The sequence below is a fragment of the Punica granatum genome, chromosome 4, assembly GCF_007655135.1.
Source record: "Punica granatum isolate Tunisia-2019 chromosome 4, ASM765513v2, whole genome shotgun sequence".
NCBI classification, from domain to species: domain Eukaryota; kingdom Viridiplantae; phylum Streptophyta; class Magnoliopsida; order Myrtales; family Lythraceae; genus Punica; species Punica granatum.
Genome location: NC_045130.1, coordinates 3,285,663 through 3,310,544, shown reverse-complemented (window position 1 = coordinate 3,310,544; position 24,882 = coordinate 3,285,663). Strand labels below are relative to the sequence as shown.

The 24,882-nt window shown below is 33.1% G+C and overlaps 1 protein-coding gene across 1 annotated transcript; it reads right to left on the bottom strand.

The window, feature by feature from the left end:
• Positions 1–12,481: 12,481 nt before the first annotated feature.
• Positions 12,482–17,994, bottom strand: LOC116203095 (purine permease 1-like). The gene is made up of 3 exons (XM_031534759.1): positions 17,467–17,994; positions 17,050–17,347; positions 12,482–13,041 (listed from the first exon to the last, which is right to left on the bottom strand). The coding sequence occupies exons 1-3, from the start codon at positions 17,919–17,921 to the stop codon at positions 12,667–12,669; spliced, it is 1,128 nt and encodes a 375-aa protein (XP_031390619.1). The 5' UTR covers positions 17,922–17,994; the 3' UTR covers positions 12,482–12,666.
• Positions 17,995–24,882: the final 6,888 nt, after the last annotated feature.

Below are 24,882 nucleotides of genomic sequence, written 5' to 3'. Positions count from 1 at the left end.
ATTATCATTATCATTTAATTATTAGGATTTATACTCCATTGTATTAGGCTATTAGCCTCTCTTGTAGCTAGAAATATTACCGTTTTAGGTATTACATGTCAATAAATTTAGGGTGTGTTTGTCATGGTATTTTAATTAATTAATTTTCCTATACTGTGGGAGACTCATGCAGATGTGATCCCATTCATACCTTATCTTCTTAAAGTATCAGACGAAAAGCCACACGTTGTGCAGAAAATGTTTCAAATTTTCTCAATTAAAATAATCATGTTATAATATTATATTGATAGTAATCATATTACATGTCGTAATATAGTTTGTGTTAGGGAGTATTGCTTTTATTCCGCTAAATAGACAACAAATAAGTTTAATATATACAGGTTGATTGTCCCTTCATAACTTTGTATGGTTCCAAGTTGGAATCACATAATCTAAAATATTATTTTAGAAAAGCAAAACAATTGGAAAGTATCTATTTGAATTGAAAAAACTTTTTAAAATCTATTGCCAATACTAGGTAGTAGTAAAAAATTTGTATTCATTTTTCATGATATTACGTATGAATCAGATATATCACAGCGAATTCTTAAAAAAAAAATGATGTCTTCCACAATGGAATTTGATAAGTGAGATTTCGAGTGGCGGAAACACTTGTTTCTTCCCTATTTTGGACATTAGCTCCATGGAGCGGAATTCCATACTCGATTTCATGGATACATATAGAATTCAGTGGAAAGCCGTATTCAATGAAAGGTGTATGTACGGCTCAAATGGAAATATTTGGGCCGAAGAAACAATGTTACTTGATCATTATCAAACCGACTGTAATCTTTTTCGGTTCGCGAGGATCCCACCAGAGCGCCTTCTACTTCTAATAGGCCATGAACTTTTTCATTGTTCTTAGGATTTGATCTATTGTACGTCTCCAATTAAATAAAAATAAATAAATAAGGGTTCGAAGAATTGGAATTTGAAAGATAAATAAAATACGGAGTCATCAATAGAAACGGAAAGAGGGGGATTCGAACCCTCGGTATGAAAAGCTCAAAATAAGATCTATTCATAATATTTTATAACTTGTAGTTGGATATATATATATATATATAATTATTATAGATTATGAAAAATAAAACTATAAGAAATAATATCTATTTGTATTGAATATTTAATGGATAGTGAATGTTCAGAAATATATATCTCTAACTTCACACGTATTAAATCTCAATTTCAAGGATATAATGTCTAGTGCAAAATATCAAACATCAATATTTCAATAGATTTATACAGTATTTCATTATTATGAGAAAACTATTTGTGAAATCGATTAAATATTAAAATAAAGAATTTTGGAATTCTTAATAAATAAAAATGCAATAATTCTATATAAAATAATTATTTTGGACAAAATAATTAAAAAATAATTGATATCCAACTGTTCATACTATATTTTCTCCATGTGATATAGTTATAGATATCGTAACAAAACCTTGAAGAAAATTTAAGTTGTTGCCTGAAACTAATAAGAAATATAATAAATGGGCATTTGATTTTGGAGTAGAATTATCACTCCACTCTGCTCCATCAAATGGAGACAAAATAGTTGGAAGAATTTTTTGCTAAAAAAATGATTGTAATAATTGTTAAGAAAAAGTAAGTAAGAGAATTTATTACAAAATTGGAGAAACAAACAACAAAAATAATAAATAATTGAGATAATTTAGTATTAAAAAATTAGTTATAATAATGACTGATTAAAAAAATATGTGAGATAATTTATTATTAAATTGAAAAAAAAGATAAAAAAGTAATGATTATATTATTGACTCACAGTTCATCACAATATTTTTTAATCTTAATATGAAAAAATTAAAATTGGTCCATCTTCACTAGAGCGAGAGTATCCCACTTTTTCATAATCTAGCATGTCTTTTTTAATTTAATTTTCTAATTATAAAATATTAAATTTCTCCATCTTTACTAGTGAGAGTCCCACTTTTTAATAATTTAGCATGTCTTTTTTTTTAAAAAAAAATACCTCTTTAACTTTTAGCATTTTTTTATACAATTTTTCTTTTTAATAGTAGGGGTGTTCGGACTTCGCCTCAATATTTCCACTATCTTGCAAGCCACGGAACAAATAAGTTTAACAAGCCTTACATGTTGTACAAGTTGCACTATAAGAATGTTCTCCTGCATGTTTTTATGAAGTATTTTCTATATGTTTATCATCATTTCTATATTTTCTTGTATCATTAATTGTTCCATTAAGTATTCTCTCCCCCTTCGCATAGACAAAGGAAAACACACCGGCACTACATGTGACAAGATAAAAAAAATTAACAAAAAAGAATATACCATAAAATAACGATTGATTTAATGTTAAAAATAACTTGGAATTATATAATAAATCAGAAAGTAAGTAAAAATTAATTTATAAATTTATAGGAATGAAAGTGGCTTAATGTGGACAACTGCTAATAGGTAGTTCTCTTTTTCTTTTTGCCGAACTATGTGTTCTAAGTTACTACGGAACACTAACAGACGGGAAGTTTTGTGGACTATTTGAGAACAAAGTTGATTAAGGGAAAGATGGTTATTTTGGGTGTCTTTTTTCTTATTTATTTGAAAGTTAATTAATTAGATTGGATATATATGTGGTCTCATTTAATACTTTTATTAATATAATAGATGTTTGAAGATAATTCCGAGGACCATATTAATTCTACTAAAAAATGGTTTTCTAATTATTAACAATAAACAATTAAAATTACATGTTATATCTACCATTGCATAAATCAGAATTATAATATTACAGGTCGAAGTAATTTCAGCCACACGACACAGCGCGGGCACTTCGGCCCTAGTAGATAAATATATATAGGCCGATAATGTTGAAATTTTTGTGATAACTGACATGTATTAATCAATGTAATTCGGTTCAATTGATTCGACATTTGTATTTTTAGGGGTTAATAACATGGACAGTCGCATGGTTTGATCGGCATCCATCTTCAGCACGCATTTCATATAATTATCTATATATTATATATAGAAGTTCGAGAAATTTCTCTAATTTTTAATATTTCAAAAATACCCCAGTATCCTTATGACTTTTTCTCGCACATTTTCGACTCGTGACTTTTGATCGTACACTTTCATTATACACACAAAGATATATATATATATATATATATATATATTATACGTTGGTCTTTCTATTCAACATCCATTTTCATTTTATTGCCTCTCATATGTCTCAATTGAGTTAGCCATTCATTACAATTACGTTAATTGTCCCAAAATGTTTAAACATTCCATCTTATCGCTATGTTTGCTACACTATGAAGTAATAGATATGAAATCCCATACATTCCGAGATAAATTATGAATAAACTTTATTGAATTTTGACAACAAATTTCTTCCCATAGTTGGTGGGATAAAAAAGAATGATGATCAATATGAAAATGCAAAAAATGGCGTATAATCTGATGCTAAAAGTTTTAAATCTATCTTTTACATATTAAAAGTGTGAAGCTCATTTGAATGTTTCTCCATGTTTACATTCCAAAAATGCCCCTTTTGTTATTCTAAATTCCTTAACTTCCCCTCCTCATAATACAATTCTTATGTCAAATCACATCTCTCTTCCACGTGATTCTTTTAAGAGGTTATCATGCCGATTCAGTTTCATTTGTCAAAACTGTCTGGTTTCAATATATTATTCACCCTTAATATATAACCCATTACACTGATCGTATTCATCATGCATGCTGAATATAAGCAAGACCTTTTTCCTTCCTCTTTAATTTTTCAAATCAATGATTTTTTTTTCGGAATTTTGTCAAAAGTTACTTATGATCCAATTGTTTTTCCACTTATGAATGCAAATTCTCGATTTTTGTTATGCCATCGCCGCTGGTTTTTCTATTAGAGGAGGACAGCCTTCACGATTAGTCTGCCCTTATTAATGAGGACAAGAACTTGAAATTTGGAGACAGTTATAATTTGTTTTGTTATTTTTTATAATTAGTACTTGAATTAATCAATTACCAAGTATGTACATTATTAATTATAAAGTTCTTGGTTACCATGATATGGTCAAATAATATCTTTTGGGCCGGGATGCATTTTAGGAAAGATGCAGCAGTTATTTTTATCGCTTACAAAAAAATCTTTACGTACATAATATATATTAGGTGAATCGCGGCACCTAATCATATTCCGAAAGGCCACCATACTATTTTTTTCTCCAGCAGACACCTACCTTTCTAATAGATACAAATCTTATAATCGCCAATTGAAGAACCTGTCCTTTCTTTCCTCTCACCCCACGTATACTGGCGCACTCTCTCTTTCCTTCTGGCCTACCGCCACGAATGCTCCATTACCCTTTTTTTTTTTTTTCCCTAATACTATCTTTTACCAGCTTTACTATCAATGTTCATTCAAGGAATGCCGATCTCTATTTCCATCTCATATTGTATTCGATGTCATTATACAGATGTATCCAAATTCCTCAAATTTATATAATCATTCTTACGGAATGCTCTTACCCTCCATTCGGAAACTCAATAGGATTTCTTTTACAAGAGGGTTACTCGCACATTTAGTTTGGTAATTTTGCGTAATTAATTTTTGCTTATACGTTCAATTATGCCTTTTTACAGTGTGTCTACATCAATTTTTCTCGCCGAAACGACAGTTATATTATACCGCTCATTGAACTTTATACCAACAACATGGTTAGTTTTTCTCTTTAGCCTTACAAATCGAGAGATTCCTTAACTATGCCCAATTGCCCACCAATTGCTAGGCAAAATGCTCTTTCTTTTAGAAGGCAAAATGCCTGTTTAAGTGATAATAATGATGTTGTGTGCTATTCTTTGTCAATTTTCTGTCAAAAGCGAGAAAAGGGATGTATTATCAAGACACATGCTTTTAAATTTAATTCTTGCATATGCGATTTTCATACCCTTATATTTTTCTTTCCTGATATCTTTACTAAATTCATAAACCTTTCTTGTGATCGAATAAGTTTAAGCAAAATATATTATTAAATTTCCATTGGGCTTATACGGGTTTGGGCCCATATCCACTTAAAAACTCAAGCTGATAAGTGGTGGTACCCAAGTCTCATATAAACCCATGGATATTCTTTTTCTTTTCCGATGTGGGATTTATCCCATTTTTACTCCTCAACACCCGCCACACGTTCACGTGCAACGTGTGGTCTATTTCTGCCTACACGTTGTCACGTGCCCTTAAACACCCGCCCTCAACAATTGACCTCGAGCCGGGCTCTTCTTCGGTGCTCGGGCAAGGGGGGACTAACACGAGGCGCACACTTTGGCTGCACTCGGACATATTGGGCCTGACGCGGTGTGGGTGCGCACACGCGTCAGGGCGCGCTACACGATACCTGGGCTTTGATACCATATTAAATTTCCATTGGGCTTATACGGGCTCGAGCCCATATCCATTTAAAAGCTCAAGCTGATAAGTGGTGGTACCCAAGTCTCATATAAACCCATGGATATTCTTTTTCTTTTCCGATGTGGAATTTATCCCATTTTTACTCCTCAACATATATTTCTAAAGTGTATATTATTTCTCGCAGATGGTTAGATTAGTCATTTTGACAAAAATCTCACCCTTATTATCCATAAAAACTTCGTAAAGTAGTAAGCCATGGTTTTTGTTTTATGGGTACTGGGTGCACTTGTCGTCGACTTCCTGCGTCCTACTTCTACCGACTTTAACTCGTGCACTTAGAAAAAGAAAAGCTTTTTCTTTTCTTTTGGATATTTTGTTATAAGATGGCTTCGTATACCGTAAGTACCTAGCCCATAGAATTTTTTTTTATCACTTTGAGTTTGGGTATATATCTCGTGACATTATGTTTCTTAGTTAAGTATAGATCAATACTCCTAGACGATAAATTCTTAAGTTTCTACATTTTTGTTTGGGGTGTAGATACGATGTCATCGTTTTTTTTTGGAGATGTTTGTTTAGTGAGCTTGATGCCTTATTTTGTGTCAATAAGACCAACCCCCACCATATATTTTTCTTTCTGTAATCTTTCTTTCCATGAGCAATATGCATAAATCATTCTCATGAAAAGATACAGTGAATTGGCACAAGTTATCACGTTTAAATGGCCACATCAATATGTTATAGTGCTTTCATCAGATTGCATTGATATAACTTGCAGCAATTTTTACCTGACATGTCTACCATTTCTTATAATTTGTCTTTTCAAATTTTATTCATACTACATTAGATGCACGCTACACGTGATTTTTATTAATTTATAAGAAAAAGATTACCGTGCTGTTTTATTGCTTAATTTTCTGATATCCTCAATCGAGTCCATAAGCTTGGTTAGTTAAAAAAAATTAATACAATCTATACAAATTATGATCATATATAATTTTTTAAAAAAAAGAACTTCAGGTTTGAGATATATTTTTGACTAAAGGGGAGAGAGAGAGAGAGAAAGAGAAAGAAGGGAGGAATGAGAATAAAAGAAGGGAGTGTGTGGTCATTCTATGAAATTTACGACATTGCCCTCCATCCAACGCTTCGGTTCTCTCCGGCCATGCCTCTCCTCACACACTGCTCCCCCGCGGAACCCCCTAGCCCCAACTGCTTCTCCACCTCCCCGGCCGTGACTTCGCCTTGGTGTCCAACTAATTCGCGACACGCCTCCTGTTCCGATTTTTCGCCTCTGACTTTGCTCAACTGCTGCTACTCTCTCTCTCGCAAATCCTCCCATGGAACCCACGAGCCAAGGGCGGAATCGGGATTTCCATTCAAGAGAGCAAAAATATTACTTAATATAAATAGTATATAAATATTTTTTTAGGTGGGGTAAAATACTAATTTTACATAGTTTTGAGGTAAATTTTTTTAAAAATTAAAAATTCAGAGGGAGCAATTACCCATGTCAATTAACTAGCTCCGCTCCTGCCACGAGCCACAATTGCTTCTCCACCACAGCGGCCATGTCTACACATATATTATTCCTTTTCTATATTTATTATGATCTTTACAGCTTCTTATGCAAAAGGTTTTTTTCTTGTCTCTTTAACATGTCGGCAAGAAATATATCAAAGCGATTTAGGGTATTTCTAAGATGATCCCATATCAAGTGACACGGGCCTTCCACTACTCGTGGGTCCAGCGAGCTGAACCGAGAGATTTAATATTATTTTGTACTTGACTTTGTTAGTACTAAACTGACTACACTTTATTGACATTTTTTCTTTAATTTACTTTCGTTTATTCTTGCTCTATAATTCAGATTTCCAATATATTTGATCAGAATACTAGCTCCAATTCTTCAACAGAATGAAGACTCCTAAGATCCTCATGTAATGTACGAACACCAATATTAATTATAACCAAAGATTTGCGATCGAGTGCTCAAGGGGCCAGATTAGGATTGTTTCAATTACTAACTGGGTGGTATTTTCATAAATATATTATCTACAAAGTGAGATACCTTATGGTCTTATCAGAATAAAATAAGAAAAAGGTATGTCTTTTCCTTATTTATGTAATTTATGACCAGCAAATTTAGAAAATAAATCAATACATATATATGGATTTTTCTATTCTATGCCTTAAGGGCATAGGTTAACCAATGATAACTTACCATATTAGATCAACTTGATCATTTAATGCACTGATCCGAATTTTTCAATACCTAAAGTAGCCCTTTTTATAATTCAAGCAAATAATTCACCCTAATTAATAATCTCTTCTCCCCAAAAAGTATCTCTTTCTTAGTACTCAATTTGATAGATACACGTTTGCAATTAAATAATCATAACATCCTATCTAAATCCCGAAAACCAAACTCTGAAGAATTTTAAAAATCTAACCTAGAAAATAAAACCCTATATTCCTAAAATCTAAAATCCTAAAAACAAAAAAACTCTAAAACCTTAAAATCTAAAATCCTAAACTGTAAAAGAAACAAAAAAAAAACTCAAAACCTAAAAGAATTGGGTTATGTTATGTAGTTTTAGATCTATTAGGATATTACAGTTATGTTTTGAATTTTTCCCGTTTAAGATTTGACACATTTTACAATTATGTTTCGATATCATTTGACACAATTATGGATGTCCATAACAATTTCTATAATATATAGCAACAACGACTAGAGTTTAATTATTTTCAAGATTAAAGGAAGGGGTAAATTAGCCATTGAGAACTCCAAAGATAAGTCAATAAATGAACAATAGATCAAATTTGGTAATTAATAATTGATTAACCTATGCCCTTAGAGCATAGAGTAGAAAAACCCAATATATATAATTAAGCTAGCACCAAGTTTCTCCATGTCTTATACAAAGTTCTCGCACCACTAAATTGTATAAATTTTTTATCAATGAATTTGATATAAGTAGATCACTGACTTTAGGAAAAGGAAAATATCAAGTTATACTCCAGTAATAGGATTAATTTAATGTAAGATATCCCGAAAGAGTCCTGGAATTTTCAACTTTCAGATCTTGTATTATAATAACTCAATTTATAATCTGTGTATGTATTGTATAAGATCTGTATATAACATATGTAAGCCTTAAATTTAAAATTTAAGAGCAAAAGGAAGAAGGGAAATTTAAAGAAAAATGATTGTCACGCACAATGCGTGTGTATATCTACCAGTACAAATAAGCATATGATTTGAATTTCGTCCCCACTCTAACATTATTGTGTATGCCTGTTAAAACCCCCCATTAAGTGCTTATGTGACACATTGTTGGGTTTATCTCTCATATTTGGAGGAAGATACAAGCTTAATTTTATTGGATTTTAATCCGACCTTTAAATGGTCTAAGATTCAGTGTCCAAGTGCAGTGGTGCACGTCTTCATTTAATAATTAAGAAGTTTAAGGTTTCATACTCAGTAGGACTACCATGTCTCTTTGTTAGATATTAAGATTTTTATTTCTTTATATTAGACCTATAGGTTTCCTCTGTAACCGAGAAACAAATTCACTATCCTTATTGATTTCAAGTGCAATAGAGAATTGGGGCGCAATTGAGTGATCACTGATCGGGAGAATGGGACTGCTCATCAGTGAAGCTTGAGCAACAGAGGACCGATGAGTATCTTCTTCTTCTTCCTCCTCCCCCTGAATAAAGAAACCCATCAATAGAGAGCAACAAAAAAACTAAGATGATGGTTTAGGTTTAGGGTTTGTTCTGTGAAAGAACCTTTCTTGGTGGGTGGCGAAAAAGAAGGGATTTGGGAGCTCCGAGCTTGCGGAGCTCGAGACAGGGACTGTTGCGTTGTGGTGCGCGAACTTTGGTCATGATGCCAAGTAATTTCCTCGTGTACAATGATGGGTCAATAAACGTGCCATAAGCATTTAACTAGGATTTTTAACGGACATTGACGGTCATACTAGAATTGGGCTGAGATTCAAACTGCATGCCTCTTTGTGTAATTATTTGGCCATATTATGTGCCTATTCTATGTCATTAATTATATTTCTAGATTACAAGGAAGACTCACCAAAATCCTAATTAATTTTCTACCATATTATTAACCCTATTACTAGTAAATACGAAGTCCTACGTCCCTTTTCCATTAATTAATTTTCTAAGTAAGAAGTCTAACGTCTGTACCTTAACTTACTTGCCATGATTCATGCTTAAAATGTGTCGGTCTAAACTGTTGCCTAGTCAATTCATCGAAAAAAAAAGTTCCTCTGTATGATACAAAGAAATGAAAAATTAAATAAAAAGCAAAGATAACCCATTAACGAGAGAATCAAATATGCAATCTTTTAATTTTTGCATGAGGGTACACACCATCACATCACGCTTCCGTTATCTGATTTAGAATGAGCATCTTTTTTGATTTGTCAAAAAAAAAAAGAAAAGGAAGTGACATCTTTTTGGATTTATAAAAAAAGTATCTTTTCGGGATTCGATGGAGTAGTAAATTTCACTGTGGCATGATTAGAGTGCTTTGTATCCCGTAAGTAGATAATCATCCCGTTGGAAAAAAAAAACTAAGCAATCATTGATGAATGTCACAATTGCCTAAAACGCAACTTCAAGATTATGATTATTGGCGTTATCGTCGCAAACTATGATTAGAGAGAGGCAATCGACACAAGCTGGAAGTGTCTGGCAATCCCTATCCCTAATATAATAAAACTGGTCGGCTGATTTTCAGGAAAAATCTAAGAAAAATAGGGACAAATAAGATATTCAAAAAATAAAGACAAGGAAGATTTTGTAAAATGCATTAATAGGTGTCTGCAAAATTTTGCATTAGATTTTTATCGACTGAAATTCTTTTATTACTCTGTATCTTTTTATTTTTCAATTATAAGATAAACTCTTAGTCTAATATAATGAAATACAATTTATCATAATAAATATACAAATAATCCCGTTATGAAAATCAAATTATCTAAATTTCTTATTTACCAAGAAATGACATTTGGTGCTGCTACACCCTCTTCCTCACCTTTTGTTATTCTATTATTAGCGCATGGATATTCTCATTCTCGTAATTAGTGGAAAAAGATGTTGCATCGTGAATTACAAAAGAAAAAGGAAAATTCCATTTGGTGGTGGGCCGTCAATTTTCGTAGTCATCGTCAAACTCACTTTCTGTTTCTTTTTTCTTTTTTCATGTTTTAAAATTTTCTTTTTTCCTTGTTACGGATCACATTTTTGGCTTTTCTTTCTATTGACGTGAAAGATGGTTTTTCGTTAGGACCATCCTTAGCTTCTTTAGGTCGCTGGTTAGAAAAAATTATAACAAGGTGGGTCATGAGAACTTAATATATATAAATTTATTATTCTCCTATTCCCCATGATCCAAATAAATTATTAATGATTCTTGTCAAAATGATTGAGGAAACAAATTTAAATAGGTCCCAAATCATGAAATCGCAAAAAAAGGTCAGGTCTCTTTCCTGTCTGCAACTTGCCCAACCCCAACGCACGGTCTAATTTGTCCTTGCTTTGTCTTTGTTTGACCGCTACAAACTAGGGGCGTGAATAATGAAATTTAATTTTCTTATATATTAATTTTTGTATTTTTATATTCTCTCCACCTTTATTTTTTCTTAAACCCATATAATGCTTATGTTTTTACTATTTTCTTTACAAATTTAACATTTCTCCTTTTTACGTACAAGGACCAAAACGATAAAATTGACTTTCGGCGTTAATCTATAAGCAATAATTTCATATAATGTGATGGTTTTTATGTTCTTAATGCTAACGTACATCGCCTTTACTCAATCGTATTTGGAAATTTCCATATTAAAACTAATTTTTTATTTAGAAAAAACATTAATTCTATTTTCTGCTGAAGGGCTACCCATTTAAGGCATACAGAGAGCATGCATAGTCAACTTTTTATAAATAATAATATCAATGGAAAAGCACATAAATAAATATAACAAAGATATACATAAGAATATTTTACGTGATAACTTAATTATGATATATGCTCATTCTTGTCCATGATTATACAATATAACACGTATTTTTAACTCTCTCAGAAAAGGTTACATCATGTAAACTCATTCGAAATTCGTATATTAAATGAATAATATTATCAAAATTTGACTAATAAATAAGTATTGAATTTTAGTTTGATATCAGTAGATGAGTTCAATATAAATACAATTAAATAATGATCATAAGATTATAACAATATAGATTATTCTTACGGTTTTCGAGAGAGTCATATAGAAGTTAGTGAATGTTTCCATATTCTTCTTTTTCGTACTGTCTTTTCTTTTAACGAATTCAATATAGTATGGGTAACGGGTAGAATTTCAATTCACATATAAGTTTTATACCTGTATATATATACAAGAAAACTCAAACTCTGAATTTAAAAAATCCATATCCAATCCAATCCAATCCAATCCAAATCCATATGCAAATCCAATCCAACTCCTCCATGCTATAATAAATTTGATCCTAGGCTATTTTCTAGGGGAGTCATGTGGTAATATAATATTTTTTTAATTTACTTTTATGATGTCTTTATCCTAAAAATTCTTTTTAAAAAAATGACATTTTTCATACTTGCACAATTCCATCATGCAAATATTCGATAGTCCATTCAAACCAGTCCATGTGACTCTTCTACCTTCCTCACCATTAATACTTATATTCTCATATTTTCTCAAAAAATTTGCCTCATAACCTAAAAAAAAAAAGACATATACAATGAAAATCTATACCAACAGAAGATGAAGCAGCAGAGCTGCAAACTTAATAAGATATAAAAATTTCAGAAACACTGAGGAAGGACTCTTAGCATAGCGGCGTAAGACGTCAACTCAAAATCAAGAGATTCAGGATTTAATTCTCATCGACATGACTTATGTATCCATTTATTCTCCTTTATTTCTTATCCTTGTATTAATCTTTGTGCCTTCTTTATGATTGAAAAAAAGAATTCCAGAACATTGGTAAACAAACTTTAAACCAAATATTGTGATGTAATTATTGCCATTTCACAGAGGAACGATATATATGCCAAATTGAGTTGCATTTTAAAAGGTAAACCACGTAAAATCACCACTGCATCTCCAATCACTGTCTGGGTTTATGGTTTTGGTGATTGTCCCCTCCATAACCCACTATAACTCTCAACCGAGCAAGGCCTAAGGGAGAGATTGTCCGTTCATTTCCACCTCTTGAGGGGGTGGCTGATTTTGATCTTGATTCCGGCTCTGGTTGAGGTTCATCTTCTTGATGTGCTTGATCTCTTTATAAAAGTACGAAATAAGTCCCCAGAGAGATAGGACGAGCGAGACTCCCTTTTCGGCACTGAACTTCTCCTTGAAGAAGATGACAGCGAGAATTTCGGTTACGGGGAGCATAACCGCGACGACAACTCCAGAGGACAAGGAGGAGGCACAGAAGATTACTCCTATGGTTCCTAGGAAGAAGCACTGCCATACGATGGCACTGCACACCAGTACCGTGTAGTACTTGAACTCTCCAAGTCCAAATTCCTTTGCTTCTCTTGGAATTACCTGCAAAATTAATAACCGGCTGAGGTTAATTAGTGCATATACATTTACTGGTAAAGAAAAAACACTAATAAACTCTATAATATATAATTGGTTTACTGACGACGAAATCGGAGATATAACGACAGTGCTCTTAGTTTGTCCTAAAAGTCACTTTCCACTTTCCGATCTAATTATGGGTCCCATAAGTAACTTTTGTGATTGCTTACTTAAAAGAGAACCTTTTATGGTCGATTTTTTTTTTCCTGGCTTGCATGCCTTAAAGCGAGCTCAGGGTTTGAATAAAAGTTATTTCTGACACATTCTCATATCGCTCCTCGGTTTAATTGTATTATGATTGATTTTAAGGCGAATGGCATTCGGTTGAATGTTAGAGAAAGAATAGGAATGTACCCCCATCACTGATGTTATTAAGCTTTTGTATATGTCTAGTAGCTTCTATAATTATTTTTTCTAACGTCACAAAGCGTTAGAGAAGATATCTAAAAGAAACTACCTGGTGGTTTCACATCACAATGATATATATAATACGTGAAGTAATATAATATCATCTCTTTTTTTGCCGTAACTTAGAACATATATTTAAATGTGAATAGTTAAAAGCCAAATTGTTATCATTGCATGCATTGCATAAGAAATGGTACGTACATTAACCAAGAACAAGCCCGATATTAAATGAATAAAATAATAACTATATCTATATCTATATTAAATTAAAAGAGAGTTGCAAAGGGGAACTCTATTTTAGTTATATATATATATATATATATGAAAATCACCTAGTAAAATATTATAAAACTCCCTTCATTTTCTTTCTTCAAAAATAGAAATAAATTTTTTAAATGATTAGGCAATGGGATATATGTACAATAAAAATTTAGATTAGGTTGTAGGATCTTTAAGAAGAACAAATCCTTATTTTTTACAAGCTTACATTTTACATTGTGTCAATATATTTAATTATAATATTTTCAATAATACAAACACTTGAAATATATTTTAAGAATTTTAAAAATGAATTTTCAAAACACAAAGTATATTTTTTTACATATTTTTTAAGGTTATATTACTTATAGAAGTAAATATTATTTTTTCTGGTTTTATTTGGATTGTTCTTTATTTTCAATTTTCGAAACTTTATAATCTTCTACAACTAATTTTTTTTTTATATATTATTATCTTTTACTTTATCAAATATATTTAATAAGTTTGATATGTTACGCTAAAGGAGAGTTTTATAGGGGAACTCTTCTTTAACCATGTGTTATCCAATAAAAAAATTTACAATAAGATATTCTAAAACTCCCTTCTCCCTCCTTTTTATAGAAAAATAAAAACTAACTTTTCAAATGAAAAATTTTACAATAAGATATTCTAAAACTCACTTCTCTCTCCCTTTTTAAGAAAAATAAAAACCAACTTTTCAAATGATTAGGTAACGGGGTGTACGTACAATGAAAAAATGTAGATTATATTGTAGGACCTTTAAGAAGAACTCGTCCTTATTTTGTACATATTTATATTTTATATTTGTGTCAATATATCTATAATACTCTTAGTAATATGAACAGTTGAAATATATTTTTAAAAAATTAGTACTTTTATACTAAAAATGAATTTTTAAAAACAAAACATTATTAATCTAGTATTAGTAATAACAACAGAACAGTTTTCCCAATGCCGTTAATAGTTTTATCTGTTAGGCCGAAATAATTATAAAAAAAAACCCAAGATTGGGAACAGTTCACACTCCTTGCCGTCTCGGACTTAAAATTTGTTGGGTGGTCGAAAAAAATAAAAACCTATGAATGTACTACGTCTGACATAAACAACTTGCTTAAACCAGTCCGAGAAAGGATCAGACTGGATTTCAAGTCCAGGAAATTTTGACTGTTAAAAAATACATTAAAGGGCCAGTACTGCTTTTGTTCAAATCCAATTTCTCCGTTATTTAAAAAAATACTTTAAATTTCGATTAAAATAAGTAAAAAGCAATTTGCCTCTTGAATTTTAGGAGTAAGTAATCTTTCCCTCCCAATCTTTCAAAATTTGCACTTTGCCCCCTCTGATCTCCTTGAAAATAGGCATTGTGCCCCTCTGATCAATTTTCGTTCAATCTCCAGCCAAAGTAAGTCATGCTAGGCAGAAGATTGTCGATTAAGGAATCTTTAAAATAATAAATTTTAAAAAATTTTAAGTAAAAAAGGAAGAAGAGATTCAACACAGGAGATATCGAAAAAGGAGGTGGGAGCATGCTCGCCGGGCGATCGTCGGGGGTGGGGTGGCCAGCAGGGGCACCCCCCACTCCCTTCTCCTCTCCTCCGTGCAGTACTCTCTCTCCCACATCCATTGTCACACTCAACCATAGAGGGGGATCAAGGAATCCATTGATCACGTAATTGAATGGGACTATGGCTGTTTTAGGGCAACAGATCATTGGCTTTGATCTTCCTCAGCTCCGGCTACTCCAGCGTTGTCCCCAACGCAATGTCCCTCATCTTCAGATATGCCTTGCCTTATTTGCTCTCGGTCCTTGCTCCTCCCCCAGATCAAAACCCTAATTACTGCATGTTCTCTAATCTTTTTTTTTTTGGGGGGATAAGTATCCTCCTCTATCTTGCCTCCCGCTTGGTCTCATTATCCAGCTAGCCCTCTGAAATTGCTGTTAGTTGATTGTTGTCATTTTTAAATTTAGTTGGGATTTGCTCATATTGATTTGGGCTCAGATCTCGTTTGAGATCTCTAAAATCTGGGGGGGGGGGGGGGGGGGGGGGGGGGGGGGGGGTGGGGCAATGATGGCCGTTACACCGAGGTCGCCAGCAGGGCCTGAGCGTGCCAGCGACACCTGCTGATGGGTGGGGTGGCCGACGAGGCTCCCTCACCCCTCTGATCATTCTGTTATTTTTGTTCTTCATTTTTTTTTCTATCTTTAAGTTTTTTTGTTAATTTCGCCTGAAAACGGGGTGGGGCACAATGGTCAAAACCTAAAGAATCAATTTATGAAATTCTATGATAGATTTACTCAAAATGCATGCATGGTACTCAAAATTCTATAAATTATGAAGACAAGGGCACAATGATCAAAACCTAGAGAGTCGATTTTTGAAAATTCTATGATATAATCAAAATGCATGTATGGTACCTACATAAATTTACTTGAAAAATTTGAAATAATTTACTTATAATTCAGTTAAATTATGTACAATGTAAGTAAATAACTTAAAGTTAAGTAATTTATTTGAGAAAATACAAGAAATTTATCTATCCCCAAAAAAGAAGAAGAAGAAAATACAAGAAATTTACTTATAGACCAACCCGTCAATTTTAGGTACTCAACCTTCGTCTGTCATATATATGTTGTGTGGGACAATAGGTTTTGACAGAACCGGATGTTCTGTACGGCCATATCTCTGTCTCCGTTGTGTATGGACGTAACCTTCCCTTATCAGTTAAAACTTAGGCCGAGAAAGAGGGTATAATATGGTAGCGCATGCTCTCGCCAGTCGACCAAGAGGTTGCAGATTCAATTTTCATGGTGAGACTACTCATGACCTATAATTAGTTAGCTATTAGGATTTTAATTTTACTGTACTAAACTCATGAGCGTCACTTGTAATAAAAAAATGTTGGCCAATTCTTCTATTCCGGCAAACCATTATGTCTTATGGAACCTCTTTAAAGTAATAATTCTATTAATGATTATTGTGTCTTCAGCCGATCAGCTTTCAATTTTTGGGTTTAGGAGGTTGAGGAAAGCGGATCTCAATTTGACATTGAAGTACAACTTCGGTGTCGGGCCCATCTGATTATATTAATTAGATGAAGCATAGATGGATGGCATTCGGCCTTTATATAATTCGATGAAATGATTGCGGTGATATGGTCAAGATTAAGTAGTAGGGTGTACCTGAACCGCATGATGATCGACGCATGAATGGCAATTTTCATTGATTAACTAGAGGTCCGAGAAAGAGAAGGAAACAAAAGCACGGCGCGTATAATAAGACGTACCTGAAAGTCTTTGTTGATAAGCATGCCCACTGTGGAGAAAGCTGTGGCGAAGCAGCACATGACAAGCTGATACTCCAACACCAGCGAATAGGTTATGGCCTGCTTACCCTTCTTGTAGCTTAGCTCCACCAGCGGCAGTAAGAAGCCATAAAGAGCCGCTGCCACCACCGTCATCACAAACCCCAGCATGTAATCCCTGTCCGACTCCCCCTCCGGCCTGTCACTTCCTGCGTGAAGCGCCAGCACCACTGCCGCAAGTGTCAGCAGGAACACCGAGTTTATTGAGTAGGAAGTAAACCTGCATGTATATTATATATATACGTGTATGTATGTTACTCCCCAGCTTGTACCTGAGCTAAAAGAATGATATATATCGTCATATTGATCTAAATTGTAAGGTTTAGTCCGTAGGGGAACCTCTGCTTCACGAGGAGGAATGCGAAGCCGGCAGTGAATGCGAGCTGGCTGGCGATGATGAGGGACGAAGTGGAGACGGGGAGTCGGGCATTACCATAGGCATACAGGTAGTTGTCAACTCCTGTGAGAACTCCAACAACGGCGGAGGCGACGAATAGGAAGGGCTTCATCAGGACACGCCTTGGGGGAGGCCAGGTGCTGCCCCCCTTGGCAGTAGCGGCGGCCCATCGACGGCGGCGATAGGTGTAGGAGATGGCAAGGGGGGCCATGATGATAGGCCAGGCGGCCGTCTCGAGCCAGCTTAAGAGCCAAACTCGCTCGCCACCGTGGATGAAGTAGAGGCGCATGACAAGAGGCCCACCAGTTGTCCCAATGGAGAGGATGATGCAGTTGAGGACTAGGAGGATCTTCCTGCAGAGAGCTGTGTTGTTAGGGTTTACTTCGTCTTCAGCCATGGCGATGGAGAGCTGTAACCTAACCTCCCTGTTATGATGATGTTCTCTCTACTGAACTCTTTGTGGATTTGCAAGGTGGGTTTTATATCTTTCCTTTACATTATATATAAGTTGTACCTTGTTTTTTCTGGTGCGCACCATCTTGTGTTTGGAAACCCAATGAGTTTCGACTGACTCAATTCGAGTTTGGCTCGCTGGGAGATCAAACTGTCACAGTTATAGATTTTCTTCATTTATAATAATTGAATTCGAAATCTTATTTAAAAAAAATAACAGTCGAACCACCTAAACCAACACATTGGTATAAATGCTATTGTTTTAAGTACGACTACTCACATTAAACTCGTGATTGTCAAAAAATTTAATTCTATATGGGAGTGGGCCGCATATTTGATCAAAAAATTTAGGGTATGATTGTCATGGCATTTTAATTATTATTATTATTTTAAACTCATGTATACGGATGTGTCAGTGTCCCATTCATATTTTTCTAGTGATAAGAAATCCCATGATGTTCGTTTCATCAACTAATTTTCTAGTAAGAAGTCTAACGTCTCCACTCGCTGGGATCCATGGTCATCTACATTACATGGGGTTGGAAGATATTGTATTCATCCACCGCGGGGGAAGACATTGTAACTTAATGTAAATTAGGTAACTTTTTCTTCAAGTAAATTATTTGATCTCAAGAAATTGATCTATCATTCTGCATGTATATAATTTGGTTGAATTTTAAGTAAATTAACTAAAGGCTAGTATATGTCATCTATATCTGATTGACAGGTATAATTATTAATCCCACATTTTAAACAAATGTATCATTTTTCCATTGAAAACTTTAATTAAATCCACGTGAATCGATATTAGACATAACATGAATTTTATATTTTGAAAAGATCGATGTTAAGAAATGATTCATCGAAATAATGAGTCACCATTAATATTGACACATCTGATAACACTAAAAACTTCGTTTGGTTTTATAATTATATTTTTAAAACTTTAACTTTAACTTTAACTCTACTCACTACACAACAAAAATCAACAACACAATTATTACTTTTCTCATTTTCTTTAATTTTTTAACCATTCAATTCGATTTTTAATATTAAATTCTCTCAACTATCCATTACTTTTTCAACAATTCAATAATACAATCATTACTTTTTTCTTAACTATTCATTACTTTTTCTCATAATTCAATAATACAATCATTACAACTCAATTAAAATCAAAATTCAACTCTACTTAACTCTAAAACTAAACACACCAAATGTTCGGAATTATTTCCTCTATTGTATCTTTTCCTTCTTCTTATTGCTGGATATCTCGTGCGTTTGAAATGCTCATTGTGTTTTGTCGAGTAAATTGCTTGAACAATTTATTTATTTTTTAAATAATTTACTCATGTTGTGAGAAAATTACGTGAAATATTTCAAGTAAATTAATGCACATACCATGCACGCAATTCAACTAAATCTATGGTAGAATTTTCAAGTAATGATTGCTACTTTTTACCCAAAGAAAGTGGACTAGTCTTTATCAATCGACACGTGTGTAATAACGTGTTCAATCCGGGACATCCAACAATATGGAATGATACGTATGTGATAACATAACTTGCGGGAGCATAAAGAATATTATAATAGTCAAGAATGTAGACTGACCAAGATACCCTGAAACAGGAAGTTCTGAAGAATGACTACAAGAAAATGAGGATTGAATGCCGTGACACTGTATTGGATCGATCCGGCTCCAAATCGCTTTGAGTTACTCCGCTCTTGTAAGGAAACTTTTTTACACATTTACTTCAAATTCTCTTTATCCATCCCTTGAACCCGTCCATCACTAACTTGGGTGATGTATTAGTAATGTACAGTTCTTTAATTGGCGGAATGAATTGATCCGGGGAGAAATTCTAGTATGATTCAGGATTATATCGTTGTCATGAGAATATTTTTGTGTCTTTTTTTCGATATGTACCTTGATATTCAGAGCCCAATGAGATCTGACTAATTCAATCGAGAGATCAAATATTAAATATTACTCTCATTCTCAATAAGTATGCTTGCTTTCCGAACGTCTTTAGATGATAATAATTAGATTGCTTTTTTATCCCTTTTTTCTCCGTTGATTAGATAATGGTTCTGTTGGAAAAAGAAACCTAGCAGTCAAAGGGGCACTGTTGAATGTCAGTTATGTCTAAAACGCATCTTTAGATATTTGGAAAGGGTTATCGTCCCAAACTATGATTGAAGGCAATCTGGCACAACGCGGAAGCGATGATGATGCCCTGACATAATATAAGTGTAGGCCAATTTAAAAAATCTGTGAAGAGATAACGTTGTTCACCGGGGGGAAAAAAATAATTAAAACAATAAGACAAAGAATGCCACCTAAGTATGTTACCATGAGCTTACCTGGGAAAAAAAATGAATTATGATACAATGAATCAGGAATTGAGTATTATCGGAAAAAGGAACCCGAAAATGACGTATAGTGAAAAATGACGTACCGTGCAAAATGGCGTCTAGCTAGTGCAGGTGTCATTTAATTACCCTACTTAATGCCCCGTTTTCTGCCGATACAGCAAAAAAGCCCAACTTAAGTATTGGATTGATGATTGATGGTACAAAACTCTTGAATTTTGCATATTTTCTCATAATTAGCATGGATTTTTTTCCTCGTAAAAATACATAAAATTTTGTTTTCTTTCAAAATCTAACATTCGTAAGGTTTTTCATTTGTTTTTACTCACGTGGCAAATGGTTTGTTGTTGAGCATTAAAAAATTCGAAACATAATACAAGTGTAAGGTTAATTGCGTGAACAATCAAGAACTTACATTTTTTTTCCAAAATTTAAAATGACTTTCTTAATCATAAAATAAAAAGGGAATTCACAAAAAAAGAGAAATTAAGAAAAATATAAAATAAATTTCAAACTGAGATATCACTATGGGAAAAGCAGCAACGACCATATTAACCTGAGTGAATCTCAATAAGTTTACTAGTAGGTGTGAGTTTCAAAGACGAGGTTAGCCCAACTGTTGTGAGTTTCTTAGGGTTGATTAAGATCGAACCAACCTTGGTCAAGGCCAACTTAGGAATGCGATATCTCGGGCTCATTAGACATCCGGGAAGGAATAAGCAACATTACAGACAAAGAAAGAGGAATATATATTATTCTCAAGGGATAATTGTCAAAGAGTTTTCAAAAAGTTAATTGAGTGTGTGCAGGAAATGTTCGAGTTATAATTTTACTTTAGATATTGGGACAAATTTTGCTTAAAAATAGAAAATTTTACGAAAAAATGAAAAATTCAAGAGAAATGTAAAGTGAAATTTTAAAAACTAAAATAGAATTAAGAAAAATAAACAAAATGAACTAAAAATTTAAAAAATTCAATTTAAAGATAAGAGAAGGAAAACAAGTTTATCTCGACGACCCTTCAACTACTGCCTAATGAGGAAACAACTTCTAGGAAAGCTGGGTCGGCTCCATTGTCTTGAGTGAAGCCCACAAGCTTCACTATTAGCTGAAAGTTTTAAAGGTGAGATTAGAGTAGTCGTTGTGAATTTGTTGGACTTGATTGAGACTGAACTAACCTCAATTGAGCCAAATCTTCGGAATAAGCTATCAGACTCGATATGGGAGGCAAATAAAAAGTAACTAAATGCAAGGGGTCAATTGCCCCCAAGAGATTTTTCACTCGTATATTTAATCATTATTATTATTATTTTTTGAAATCTTAGGAGGACAATTTATCCCCTGAGATCAATATACCTTTTTCATTACCAATCATTGTCGCTTACTCTCCACTTCGGTTACCTTTCATTTGCCTCCTAGTATGAGCTTAAGATATCACGTTCCTAAATTAGCCTTAACATAGGTTGATTCTGTCTCAATCAATCTCAACAAACTCACAATGGTTTAACCCTGTCTTTTAGAACTCTCAGCTGGTAGCAAACCTGCTAAGCTTCATTCAGGCCAATATGGTTAACACAGCTTCCCCAGTCGTAGTATCCTCTTAGACAATAGAAGTATGGTGATAGATTTTTCTTCCATCCATTTTTCTTGTGGACTTTTCTTTTTTGGAAATTTTATGAATAAAGTTCATGATTTTTGGTGCAATTAACTATGTATTCTATATCTTTTTGAATTTTTAATGCTACATCAGCAAACCATTTGCTATGTCAGCAAAAACAAACGAATGCTAAATTTGGGAAGAAAATGAAAATTCGTGTATTTTTATGAGAAAAAAAGTTTGTACTAGATTTGGAAAAACAAACAAAATTTATGATTTTTTGCATAATTAACCCTTAAATACTTTGGTTTAACATCTATATATAATATATAAAAATTGAAGCATAAGAGCAGGTTTCACCTTCTAATTAAGCCTTTTGTTAGAAACCCTTAGCTCCATGTTTAACATTCTTTCATATAACTAATGTCATTATGAGATGCAACATGCAGGTTCCCACCTAATATTTGATAAATTCAAAGTGCAAATAATCATTAAGTGAAACAAACTTACTTTTTGACTTAATCAGTCAGATGGAATGGCAATTTTCTGTTGTCTCTATAATTTTGTCTAATTGTAGAAAGACCCAATCTGGGTCAAAGCAAGGATCAGGGCTTAGCAACTGCTGGGAGAGCTTCGAAGCTGGCAACCATAGCCAAGACAAGGCCATCGACGTCATCATTGGTCATCGACAACATCATCGGTCATCGACAACATCATCTGGGTGATGATGACCATCATTTGGGACCTCCATCTCCTAGAAACCTCCCACTCTCTTCAAATGAGAAGAAAGGGGGAGAGGGAGATCAAAGCAATGGTCACCCAAATCCTGGCCACCACCGTGCAGGGCAAGGTTGTTGGAGCACCTCCAACATAATCGACGACCACACCTTGGACAATGGGTGGTTGGAATCGAAGCCACCGCCACTTGGAATCTGTTTCCAACCACCACCGCCTTTGGCGAGGTCATTGGCAATTTCGTCTGAGCAATGGTGGTTGATTGAAGACATAACCACTTTTCCCGTTACGATCCTTTATTTTTTAAAATTTATTTCCTTTATTTTCTACCAAATTATTAAAAATATATCTTGGTATAAAACTTATAAAAATAATTAAATATACAATATGGGGTTAAAAGTAAGAAAAGATAAAATATTGGGCAACCAAGTAAATAAAATTTCAATAACTTCCTATTTTTAGAACTTTATTTATTATTATAGTTCTACCATACCAGCAACTTAAGCATTTAATCCATTAGTTTCTTAGAATTTAAGTTCTTAAGATAAAGTATGATCATTTTAAAATTTTAAACACTTAATTTTCAACTCTTAAATTAAGTCCCAACAAGCATATATTAAGTATTTTCCGATTTAATTCTTGCAATAAAGCTTTTCTCTTTAATTTGTTTTATTATTCTTCGTAAGTTCACAAATCTCTTCTTTTAAAAAAATCTCATGATGAATATAAATCATATAAGCTGGTTGGCTGTCAATTTTCAGTCATCGTCAAGCTCATGACTATTTTTTAATTTTTCATATTGTCGACGAGAACGTTCACTGTTCATTGTGTTACAAATATCTAGGAGTATATATTTTTTCAATTAGAAGAGAGTCCTATAAGTCTATTAAAAATAAAATAAAAATCCTAATAACTAATGAAGGTACAAATAATCTCACAATAAGTATCAAATATCAAATCTTTTATTTATCAGATAAAAATGTATGCCACTACATATTACATATTCTTTGATTATCTCGTGGTAAATTTTGTCAAATGATTGAAGAAACGAAGTTCAAAATGTCTCAATCCTTGAATTCAAAGATTGCGTCCCTTGTCTTCATCTCATGCCCAACCCCAAAGGTATCCTGTTGATCGAGAAATATTTACATGAGTGAGACATAGATTTAAAATTTATGTAACACAACACCAAAAAATGGTAAAAAGTTAAAATTTATTTCTGATTTGAAAATGATTTCCTTTTCATTTTTTTTCCCAAAAAGGATATTTACATAGATTTGAAATCTATGTGACACTCATCTAAGTATTTCTCCCTGTTTAGCTCGTCTCTGATCTATTTCCCCCTTTTTGATTGCTTAAAATCAGGAGAACACTAGATAAGTTCTGACCGACGACTGTTTTAGGATTTCGAGTGAAAGAAATTAAAAATTTTATACTCTCACTAATTTGTGTGATAATCAAGAAACTTTTTATTAGATTTTTGTGATAAGATTATTTGAATTCTTTTATTAGTTATTAGGACTTTTATTTCTATCATACAAGACCAGTGAGTCTCCTTTATAATCGGAAAAAAATGATTGAATAAGTAGAAGAATTGATTGGTGTAAAAAAAAAAACTTAAAATTTAAGGAAAAAAGATATAACTATATAGAAGACTGTGGCTTGTTTGGTTTCACAGTAGGATTTTAAAATCCTACTTTAACTTAATTCTACTCACAACAAAACAAAATAACTTATACAAAGTCAAATGGTGAGCCCCATTTATACAACTCTTTTTCCACAACAAAACAAAATAACTCATACAAAGTCAAAGGCTGAGACCATTTATACCACTCTTTTTCAAAATCAAAATCTGATTTTAAAATTCTACTTTAAAACCAAACGCAACATTAAAAACTATGGGAGTGACGGCTTATCAGTACACTCTGCGATCTATCGTAGATATGATTCCTAGCATATCAAATTGGTTAGAATTGGTTTTGTAATTCATAAGACGCTTTTGATATTCTAATCCTAGAATAAATAAAGGTCAGCGTGATAGATTTCAATTGCCATGAATCTTAATGTTGGATGTCGTGACTTTGTATTCCTTTCTGATAATAATCATATTTTAATAATGATCAGAAAAGGGTTGGCCAACTCAATAGGACACTGAATTCCACTAGGAGTATCCGACCGAAGTCGAAAATCGCGCAGAGAA